The sequence below is a fragment of the Symphodus melops genome, assembly GCF_947650265.1.
Source record: "Symphodus melops genome assembly, chromosome: 4".
NCBI lineage: Eukaryota > Metazoa > Chordata > Actinopteri > Labriformes > Labridae > Symphodus > Symphodus melops.
Window position 1 is genome coordinate 12,836,544 of NC_136694.1, and position 12,089 is coordinate 12,848,632.

Below are 12,089 nucleotides of genomic sequence, written 5' to 3' on the forward strand. Positions count from 1 at the left end.
TCAGAACTGTAGTCACAGATAATTTTCTCACAAGGAAATGAATCAGGTGTAGTATTAGAATGTGCAGAACGTATTGGGGGGGGGGTAGGATTTGTTGCATTGCAAAATTACATGCAAGTGACTTTTGACATTTACTAGAAAGACGCTGAGCTCTGGAGATGTCTTTGGAGTGATGTAAACATGACAAATAACCAGTTTGCATTCCTAACAGCGAGGACTACTTCCGGTGCTACATATACAGTTCTTGTTCCAAAATTAAAAAAAAGCAAATGGGCAACAATACAAAACAAACTAACATCCAAACTTTAAAATGGGCGGTACATTATATTATATACTCTCTTTCCTACCTGAAAAAAAAAAAATTCCATAATGATATGGAGTTTAAATTAAAGACATTCTTCAAAATTGCAAACCAAATGCAGAATCAAAATTGCTGAGCTCTTCAAGGTCACAAATTTTACAAGTTTCAAATAAATCTGAGAGCTCCATAAAAACATGTGTGGAGTTTCTCGCCAAAAATCCACTCTGATACTTTATTTCATCATGTCTATAAACCCCTCTATTTCAGCCCTGCTCAGAACAGGCTGTTTCTGCGTCTGTAGCTTTAAATGCTAATTAGCTGTGTTTGACCAAACCCCTCTGGAAGGCCTTGGTGGCTCTGGCTTTCTTTCCCCATGCTGAATTGTTTATGGAAAAGAAGGCAGGGTCAGACAGCAGACCAAACACCTAGCTGTGGGAGGGTCCCCACCTGGGGGAGGAGTTACTGCCCCTTGTGATGTCATGAAGGAAATATCTTCAAACGGCTTGCTTGAGCTCATTTTCTAAAGGGTGAAGCAGTCAAAAGATAGAGAGGATGAACTTCTCTCACCATAGGAGGGTTTGTAGACAAGCTATGGACAGATATTAGAGATTGAAAAATGTATTGAAGAAAATATGTGACCTTTAATGTAGTTGCCTTATTTCTTGATTGCTATACGATTTCAACTGTGCCTTTAAGAATATAAATAATATTTATTTTCCGGTGATGACTGCGCTTCTGACCCTCTCAAACATCCACTCCAGTCGGTGGTTAACATGGACATTAACACTAACAGTTCCAACAACTGATTCTTTAGATCTACTGGTTTTACAGTGGAGAACTAAAATATAACTAAGATGGGTTTTTTTTTTTAAAGGATGCCTCGCATTATGATTCATCGGCACAGAATGTTTACAGGTCTAAATCAGAAGCAGTAAATTATCTGCACAGGCTATTCATTAGGACAGGCAACATGCAAAACTAGTTTGTGTCAGTTCCTTATTAACTGAATAAAAAACAACTAAGCAGTACAACCTTTGTGTAACATACAAACTTTACACACAAAAGAAAACCTCTGGAATGATGTCTTAGTCTATGCATTAATGTTTTCACAGCAGCTTGATATTTGAGCACTACTTTCCTGGACATATTTAGACACACACAGATTATTTTCAAGTTTGACACGTTTACACAGGAAGACGAAGCAGACTGGCTGAAAGGAAAGACAAAAAAAAATGGCCACTACAAAACTTCCCTTCTCGTCCATCTCATGGGAGCATCCGTAGATTCCATGGACCATGCGATGTCACATTAGTGTCACGTTGTTGTCTCTTTTTTTTTTCTTTTCTTTTTTTTTTGTCGTCCCATTTTGTTTTTGATCTCCCATAACGTTTCAGAATCCTTAAAAAGGTCCATGTAAACCAAATATCTACAAGCATTAGATGGAAGTCCAAAACAAGAGGATCAAAAGTAACACGTTTCCCATCGAGGTAATGTTTCTGCCATCAGTCGAGTCCCTGTTGATCCAACCATGCAGAAGAACGATGCACACATCCAACCATAGGAGGAACGTGCACAGGTACTGTACATTTTAACTCATTACTCAAAACTTTACCCATTTACCATTTGTTATTTTAGCTTCTATATCCTTGTTTTCCCTTTGTGCCAGAGCCAGAAGATAGTTTTTCCTGCGTGCAGCCACTCTGGCCAGTGGTTGGCCTCGGTGCAGATAGCAGGGAGTACATTTATTTTGAAGGGGTGGGAATGGTGCTACTGGATTTGACAGGCTGTTGAGGGAGCAGCCTGGCAGCACATGCAGGTTGGGTTGACTGCTTTTGGTGGGATCAGATCCAAGTCCTCATCATCCGGGATCTCATCCAGGCGGTACCCGTCCTTCAGGAGCTGGATGTTCAGGTCCTGGTTTATCTGCTGCAGGAGGAGAAGAGCAGAAAACAGTATCAGTAGAGCATCAGGACAACTTATGAGAAGATTAACTTGTAACTTTGTAAGTTAGAGTGGAAATTATGTTTCCTTAAAAAGAACTTTTTTAAACACAAAGAGTTTCAAAAAGTGGAGAATAATGACTTCAAATTAAATAGAAAATGATAGTTGAGCATAACTTGTAAATATATCAAATGTATATAATTTATATAATCAGGAGGAAGAATCTTAGAGCACATTCAGGTGTGAATGGGTAAAGAGAAAAGTCAAACACAGAAACTTCCACTCTGGGAGGAAGAAATGATCAGGAGTTTGGATGACAATCATGGATAGCTGATTACAAATGACTGTGAACATAAATACTAATCAAAGTCCGACTTAACATTTTTAAATGGGTGCACACAAATACCTGGTGCGGGTGGTGTGACAATGGAAGTTGGTGATCAAGTGTTGATGTTTGTGGATTCACCAAAATGAGGCTGTGAAACAGTATAACGTGTTTATAGATACCTGGTCCCTCAGACATCTCACCTCGGCTGAGGAGTATCCTGATGAGGAGTATCTGGACATGTCGAAGTCATCATCGCTGAAAGACAGGAGACACCGGCTGTTACACACAGACTCTCAACATATGGGTATGTAAGTAACATGCTTCAAAAAGAAATTCTGAATCGTTAAAGGGGAAGTCTAGGAATAAGGTGCTCCATTTTTCCTGGTTCAAGTTAAAGTAGCTGAGGCAACGGACAGCCGAGCAGTTATGTCGCGTTCTGACCCCTGCCCTTTACTGAACGTTACTCCCCACTTTCTCCTCCCAATTTTTCCGAGAGCCTACGTTTCCCATAATGCAACCCTCTAAGGAGCTGTTCTTCGCTTACTTCATTTTATTGGTGATTGAGAAAGTTAGCATGGACATCTCTCTAAGTCGGTGTAACTATTTGGAAAGTCGGAGAAAATGTTGGTGAACAAACCGGCCAGCTGACAAACCTGACGTCATTTTACACTTAAAGACCACAGTCCATTTTATTTTGATGGCTATAAACTTATTACACTTATAATTTTTTGCATGTCTTTAGATATAAAGGTAGTAATAATATTTGTTGTATGTATAAAGTAAACAAGCTTAATTCTGAGCAATTAAACATTGTCTTCATAGCAACCGTGTTGTTTCCACTTTCTAATTTGAAGCTCATGGAAACACTGATGTCAGAAAAACTACTTCAAAACTTGGATAGGCTCCTACTGAGACTCCAAGAAGCACATGAAAAAGAGTATGGACCCAGAATATCATGCAGATTTTCTGGTTAACATTAGTTGTCTCTGTCAGGCTTATGTAATTAATAAGTCTAGGACAGACTGATCATCTCAGTTTTTCTGCTTACATTATGTTGATCATGTTTGCCAACCGAAGACTCTCTTGTTTGTGCTGGACAAGATCTCTCAGGGCGCACACTGACACAAGGCAGTCTGTAGCGTGTAGTCCGTTTGCCTAGTGTGAGTACGCCGATCTTTGATCAAGCCCGGTACACTTCCTTGGCCCTAGCCTGCTTTGAAGAGGTGGGCTTTGGCATGCGGTTAGACAGAGTGGCCAGTCTTCATCCTTTGGAGAAATCCAAAGTGTTCTGGCTGTCTCTGACGAACATGACTCACAATAAGCCATAAGGTCAGTCAAGTCGCTATCATGCTGTCTGTGTTGTCGTCCTGCTGTAAAATGGTAAATGGACTTGAGTCCTGACTACTCAAAGCGCTTTTACACTGTGTGTCACATCTACCCATTCACACACTGATGGCAGTGGTGGCTATGTAGTCAGACCATCAGAAGCTACTAACCCCATTCATACGTATTCAAATGCCACCAACAAAGCGTCGAGTGCAATTCGGGGTTCAGTGTCTTGCCTGAGAAGACATCGGACATGTGGCTGCAGCAGCAGAGGATCGAACCATCAAACTTCCGGTTAAGAGACGACGACTCTACCACTGAGCCACAGCTGCCTACTTGCGGACGTGGACTCGACGGCGCGTCCTTATTTTTATCTACTCAGTCTGTCTTGTGAACTAAGCACGCTTCATAATTACTTAAAGGCATGAATGTGATGTATTAATAATAATAATAATAATTTACACTTTATTAATCCCACGAGGGGAAATTCAGTTTTTTACACTCTGTCTAACACACACATAGGCCGAGATACACACTCATGCACAAACAGGGTTCTAGTGACATGCATTAATGGAGAGGTCTCAGAGTGAGGGGGCTGCCCACAGCGAGCGCTCCAGAGCAGTTTTTGGGGTTCGGTGCCTTGCTCAGGGGCACCTCGGCAGTGCTCAGGAAATGGACTGGCACCTCTCCAGCTACCAGACCAGTTTCCGGACTTGGTCCGTGCCGGGACTTGAACCGGCGACCCTCCGGTTCCCAACCCAAGTCCCTACAGACTGAGCTACTGCCGCCCCAATTACGACTTTATGTACCAAACTAACCATGCTCAGGCCTAGTTAGTCCTGGAGCAGTGGGGGAATGGGGAGAGCGGGACAATCATGGTTAAGCATGACAACAGGACAACTTTATTAGTGTGAGTGCTATAGTTTCAGTTCCTAGCGTTCTTAGTTTAACTCATACAAGTTATTTTATAGATTATTTAAATCAAAAGATTAGCAATAAAATGCTTTTGCAGCAAACTAGCAATCTTTTTCACCCGAATGAGTAATCTGTCTTTCATACTCTGTGTGCAAACAGAACAGAGCAATTGTGCAAAGGCTGTAGACGTGGATCTAAACCGCGGACAATAAACAAAACGGCTGTGTGCTTGTTTGTTTGTGTGTACGAGTCAGAGGCTGGTCGGAGGGTGTGTATGATGCAATGAATGATGATATAAGCTCGGTTGGCTTCTGTGAGCTGAGTGCTCATTTTGACGTGAGATGGGTTCCCTCTTGTTGTCGCAAACACAGGGCACAAAGAGTGGGGCTCATCTGTGTCAAATCCAGACCTGCTGGGACAGAGGCCCTCCCTCTGAGCCGCTTTTCCCTCTTCAAATCCTCACCCTGCTATTCTCTAATCCTGCGCCCAGGGAGAGGCTTTTTTTTTTTTTTAGGTCTCCCTTCTGGTAAGACCTCTCTCAAGTTGATTTATGTTTTTCATGTTTAATCACTCCACATGCGATGCAAAATGACAACACTATCAACCCGCCACTTAGGTCAGCCTGAAATGTTGTTTCCTGTCTGTATGTTTTTCATAGGTGTAACAGATTTTGACGCGAAGTATCTGAATAATATTCATACCTGTCTGTGTCCAGCGCTACCAGGGGCTTCTCATCTGGGCTCTGGTCTAAAGAGGAGTATCCCTTGTTTGGCACCACCAACCTAAAGCACAGGAAACAAGCATCCATCACCAAGTATTGTAATGCATGTAACACCAGGAACGATACTTCCAAACATTTCAAAAGATGCATGAAGTGCGATGTAAAATAGCTTCATGCTAAACAGGATATTTGTCCCAAAGTACGGCGCTCCTCTTACAGGCGACAATGACCCAAAAAATTGGGGCTAATCTTTAGCCTTCAGAGTGCAGGCCTTTCCAGATTATCTTTGCCCCTCAGAGACTCGGGGGTCCACACCAGGCCGCCGCCTGTCTCTCTTATATTTCCACTAATCCACCAGGAAGTGGGATTAGACAGATGAGCCAGTTGTCAATACTGTGTGCTGCACTGTGCTTGTGCTCACTGCTCTGACTCCTTTATCATCGTTCACACTTAGAAAACAAACCAAAAAAAAATCCATCTCAGAAAGAAAAGCTGCATTGTGAACGCAGATGGCATCCAAAATAATCATTCTTTCTGGAACAAGACATGAAGTCCTCATGTTTTACATTTTGCCTGGTCAGTAGTATTTTACATTAGGCGACACATATTGCTTATGTTGCTCATTAGGAGTAAGAGTCAAATTTGCTATGGACCTTGGTCACTTTGGGAGAAAAAAAGAAAAAAAAGAAGTGGAAGCAGTTACCTTGTCCTGGCATTCTTCTTGGGTTGTTGATTGACAGGACTTCCCACAGTGCCGTTCTTCACTGAACCCTTCCTGGCGAGGTCTCTCTGTTTCTCTGAGCAAGTACAAGATGTGATGTCATCAGTAGTGTTGCAGATGTGTACAGATAGATAGTCATTGTTGTGTGAATTTTAAAGGTTTATTTTTGTGGATTTTTATGCCGTTATTTTAGAGATGTGATGAGGAGCCATAGGTCGGATTCGAACCCGGGCTGTCTGCTTGGATGTCTACAGCCTCTTTACATGGGGTGCATGCACCCACCACTAGCCTAACAGCCACCCAATTATTATGTTTTGATACAAAAGATATATTTTGGAATGAAATGCCAATGAAGACAGAGACAGACAGAGAGACAGAGAGACAGAGAGACAGAGAGAGAAATGACATGCAGGAAAAGGAGCCTCAGGTCAGGTTTGAACCCTGGGTTGTCTGCTCTGGCGGACTTAAACCTCTGTACATGGTACACGCCCCAGAACGTGATCGTTGTAATACCTATCTGGACTTGCAGTGGTGAGGGCTTGTAGTTCATGGCCACAGTCTCTCCCTTGTTGTCAGGGTCGGCCTCTGAGGTGGAGGATGCTGCCGGGTCCTGGAGAAAAAAAAAAGAAGAAAAAAGAAAAAAAGAAAAGCAGAGTAGAGAGCATGTTAACCTTAATATGACAACACTCACGATCAGTGACCACAGGCTTCACCCTTAAACCACACAATCCAATCCAAAAGGATATGACACGAAAAAAGTCTGCAACAATAAGATTTAGATTTTGTTTCAAGTCAGGAGCCTCTGATTTATATAAGGCAATATCTCACACAATCAGTCATGTTTAGATCAAGTCAGAATAAAAAAATGACATGATTTTATATCATTACTGATCCCTTTTATACATTCAAATGAAGAGCATGTTTTCTTTTTAACCAAAAGAAAAAATAAATAAGCATAAATCAGTTGTCTGATATTCAATCCATGTTTACTATACTTCTGTTGAGCACCTAAAATTCAACACGGCATTGAGGGCACAATCTACTCAGCACACAGAACCACACACTTTTTTCATCACTCGGCTAGCACAGCCCTGAAAATCTGCTCCTTTTTTTAGGACCTGCTTGCGTTTAATACCATGGCGACATTTCCCAAGCCTATGTGTGACTATAGCTGCCTGCTTTGCAGTATCAATGGGCTCGAGTGTTCTGCCTATGTCTCTTTTATGAGCGAGCAGTGATGGCATTGGGAGGAGGCCACGGGAGAACAGAGGGGCTTGCTGTTGGAGCCTCTTGGTTTCCCTCGGTTTGAGAGAGCGGGGAGCTGGGCCTGCTCGACTGACAGAGCTCTACATTATGTTGATTCTACAAGCTTCTCCTTGTTGCCCTCTGAGGGACTCTACAGGCCACATGGGAGAAGGCCTCCAGGGGTACTTGCTTTCAAAAGCTTGATAATCTGTCCAGAGAAATGGCTGCTACATTCAAAGGATCAAGCATTTTAGAACTTTAAGAGTTGAAGCTAAGACTGCACGTCCCACTGCTATAAACTGAGATTAAGAGTGTGACTTGTACACATTTTGAAAAGTGTTGGAAACCTTAAAAAAAACATGACTGGCTTCGTCAGGTTGGCTTCAAAAAAGGCTATGAAAAAAAAACGTGTCTTTGAAGAGTGCATGATGTGATTATAAAATAAATGGGTCCCTACACAGATACGACTGAATTTATTTCATCCAAACCTGAAACGCTGCAACAATTAAGCCCAATACCATGAGACAGATAAAGCTACTCTTGAGGCCATATGAAAAAAATCACGAGTATTTAACAGAGCTGCTTAGTTTGCATATGCATGTGTTTGCATGTGGTGTAGTGTGTCGTTTAAAAAACAAGCTTACGACAAAACTTGTTCGGAAAACAGTATGCCCGAAACACAACATCTTGGTGTTCATGTGTTTTGAATGTGTCTCCTTCCATGCTGTGCCCAACAATAACAAGAAATGACAGGCTGAGTGGTCACATATGGCAGAATACACCTACATAGGCGTTCTCATCCTCATCTGGTGTCGAAGCACTGTTCACTTAGGTGGAATAATTAATGAGAGCTGAAACAGTGAATACATTATGCACAGTGTTACTGAAGGAGCAGTGAAAGCACAGCACACAGATGAGGTATCCCCAATGAAACAAGCACAAACATGAGCGCGCTCGGTTCTCTGACAGGCTCCTTCCCCTTGGATCATTAGGCTTACCCAACTGGTTCTTTCTGCTTTTATTCTTGTTTTCTTTTTTTAATATCCACATTTCTCTTCCACCATGAAAAGATACCGTGACGATGTAGGGTCAGACAAATCCCTTTGAAATGTTTCAGCAGCGCTGACAGTGACTTCTGAAAAGGGACTCGGTATTAAGCTGTCTGTGACAGAATGCACGACTTGAACATTCGACAGCACAGTTGCTGGAAGCGAGAAGCAGGAGCCCCAAAATAAACGAGTTCAAACTCCTTTTTAAAGGATTACAGCTCACAATAAGTCAGTCTTAGGTTCGGTCAGAAGCTCCAACACACAAAATAACTCTGTATTCAGGCAAAGCAATAAATTACAATGTCATTTTGATAGGAGCAACAGAAATAAACACAAAGTAGAAGTAGTAGTATTTTATGTAAAAAAAAAAAAAAGCTACGTTGTCTCTTCTCAGCATGCAAACATTTTACCTTTTGAGTAAAAGCCTGAGCATAACAGCCATGATTTCATACTATTGTGATGTGGTCAGATGAAGCTAACGCTAGCAGCTACCTTCAATGTGGCCGACTTTTTGAACTTTTGTATTCAGGAGGGACATGTAGCAATCTGAGGTATTGTGTTAAACATATGTGTTTATTGATCGCACATCACAACATTACCACAATATTATAACCAACGTTAATGCACAGCCGATTATGTTTCTCCCGTCATGCAGGCCTAGTCCTTCAGAATCCCAATCACTTTGTATTGCTAAGTACATTTACACATACGAGGAATAACAAGTGGAAATAAAGCCAAAGCCACATTTATGTGAGCTCTCTATGTCCTTATTCTGTTGAAAAGGCACAAACAACCATAAATTAAAGTTGTCAAATGTCAACCTGACCATAAAGTTTACAGTTAAAGCCCATCATTCCCTCGTGTGTGTGTGTGTGTGTGTGTGTGTGTGTGTGTGTGTGTGTGTGTGTGTGTGTGTGTGTGTGTGTGTGTGTGTGTGTGTACACGTTGACAGCCACTGACAAATGATGAAGAGAGGACCTTTGACATCAGGGGTGGCACTTTGATTTTGAATTATCACCATAAAACACAGCCATACGTGACCGCTGAGGCCCTGGCCTTCAGTATGAATTCACAAACAGCTACAAGCACTGACTCAAGGTTACGCAAACACACATATAAATGACATGACCTCTTAGTTTCATCAGCCATGTGCTTCTGTTAGGAGTCCCTATACTTCCTCTGATGATAAAGAGCCACAAGCTCGCTGACACAGCACAGACACCAGGCCATTGGTAGGATTACACATCATAGTCTGACGCTGGCCAATAGTAGACTGGTACATCAGGTGACCATTTAAACAGTTGAACCCAATTATATCTTATCTATCATCATAGCAAGGAGAGAAGGCGCTGTCTCTCAATCTCAATGCCAGTAACTCTGAAATAAGGAGTTTTAGTATTCAGTTGTCTCTTAAAATTGTCGCTGTTGTTTAAGGGATATCATGTTTCAATCAATAATGATTTCAGTTTATTATAAATATATTCATCACAGAGTAAACAAACAGCTGTGATCACAGTATAAAGCTTAAAACATGTAACCAATTATGGAACTGAATTTAGCAATTCAAATGTCTAAAAAGAACAAAAACCCTTTATAAAGCAGCTTTATTGTGAGAAATCCAAACCTTAACAATTAGGCAGGTGCCATGTGCATTCAAGCGGTTTAGGAATCACAATGGCGCTATTAGCATTCAAATGCACAGCCATGTGTGCCACAGCCACTGTGATCCTGACACAATAAAGTATGGTACTCATGCTGGATGGGGGACTGCAAAAGATACGAGGTGACATTAATGAGAGGCACAGAGTTGTATCGCTCTGGCATGATAATAATACGAGGCGATGAATAAAATATACAGCTCCAAGAGTTTTATCATGTAGCCACAAACGAAGCACCACAGCAGAATTGTCAGTGATTGAAACATGAGCGCAGATTGATCAAATGTTCATAAGGGGAGGCAATTGAAGCTGCACATAAAAGACACTTTCTATACAGGAGATTGCATGTGACTTCTGTGATTCCTGTCTTAGTTTAGCCTAGGGGGAAGTGGGGCCGAGGAAGCTCGAGTATTTTAACGATCAGTAGAACTTGGAGCTTTTTGATTTTTGCTTGAATCCCAAAGGGAAACCCTAAAATAGGGGAGGGACCGCTGTTTGAGACTGTTTGTTTGATGTGTTGAGAAACAGGCCTGCTGATTACAATAATGCATGGTAATACAACAACACTCAAAATGAAATGTAGAGAATATATAGCATTGGATCCGAAAATGAATGGCCTCTGTTGTATTATATCTAATCTCATTGGCAGGTCTTGTGATGATCCATTAAAAGAGAGGCTATTTATTCTTATTGTGGGCCTGTACAGACCGGCTATCTTTAGGGCTGCAGTGTACCATGTTGGTATGGACCGTTATCTCCTCATATTAACGCAATCACAGCCGGCCCGACCCAAATTAACACGTCACCAAATGACGAAATGTAAAAACAGAGCTGTGTCAGCTAATGGAGTAAACAAGCGTTCACAGGCGTGTTAATAGAAAATAAATAAAATTTGAATTTAAGTCCACTAATTAGTCCAACTACTGTAATACAATAACGTTAATATATATGTATATATAATACTCATCTGTTCCGATTGATGCTGCCGGTCTATGAACAAGCACAGACCGTCAGCAGCTTTCATCTTAAGATAATCAATCTGCACCCAACCCAGTCTGTGCAGACCGGAGATATTAGCCAGCTCTCACGTTAGATCATGTGACACAGCTGTCAATATAAACCCCCTCAAAACGAGAAAAACTGATCTTAAAATAAATGTTTGCTTAAGCTGTTGTTTTTCTGTGCCTTTCCTCTCTTACCAAAGGCTGCGTCTCTCCGTTGACTGGAGGTACTTGAAACCGGTCGATTTCTTCCATCATTTTGGCGAAGTGGTACAGAAACGGTACAGGAGACTAAACAAACGATAACTAATTAACTAACTAATTGTTCGGTTTTGTGATGCTCGGTTGTCGGTGTCCGTCGTTGTTCAGCATGATAGCAGCTCGTTTTCCTCCATCCTGACAGAGGTGACTCGACAGCAAAACAGCAGTACCGCCTTACTTCCGGGTCTGTTGAATAATGATGAGACGTTCGTCCAATCAGAGAGGAGATCATGTTGAAATGCGTAGTGGAGGAAATCCATTCTCTGATTGTGAATATGTAATTTGAAGTTTTTACTTTTACATTCGTTTGATTGCATTATTTTTTTAAACTTATATCATATGTACCAGTGTCCTTCCATAAGTGTTTGTTATATAGTAGTATACCCCTTTGACCCCGCATAATAATACAAAAAAAAACTATCCAACTATGTATGAATACAACGAAACATGCTTTCTAGCAAAGGAATAATTACACATTTAATAACAATTGGTCAATTAATTACAGACGTTGTTCGGGACAAATACTCCGTTCTTCTTCATATACACAAATAATTCCTTCTTAAAATCAATGAATGGTGGCTAAAAAAACCCAACAAAAACAATGTTCTCTAGTTTTGCAGGG

General features: G+C 41.3%; 1 protein-coding gene across 2 annotated transcripts; it reads right to left on the reverse strand.

The window, feature by feature from the left end:
- Positions 1 to 280: 280 nt before the first annotated feature.
- On the reverse strand, positions 281 to 11,971 carry fam219aa (family with sequence similarity 219 member Aa). Of its 2 annotated transcripts, none has more exons than XM_079340675.1 (6): positions 11,405 to 11,971; positions 6,767 to 6,863; positions 6,236 to 6,329; positions 5,513 to 5,593; positions 2,750 to 2,825; positions 281 to 2,227 (listed from the first exon to the last, which is right to left on the reverse strand). In XM_079340675.1, the coding sequence occupies exons 1-6, from the start codon at positions 11,462 to 11,464 to the stop codon at positions 2,069 to 2,071; spliced, it is 567 nt and encodes a 188-aa protein (XP_079196801.1). In that variant the 5' UTR covers positions 11,465 to 11,971; the 3' UTR covers positions 281 to 2,068. The 2 variants fall into 2 exon arrangements, with proteins under 2 accessions (XP_079196801.1, XP_079196802.1); XM_079340676.1 differs by having other exon boundaries at positions 2,771 to 2,825; positions 11,405 to 11,965.
- Between the last annotated feature and the right edge of the window lie 118 nt (positions 11,972 to 12,089).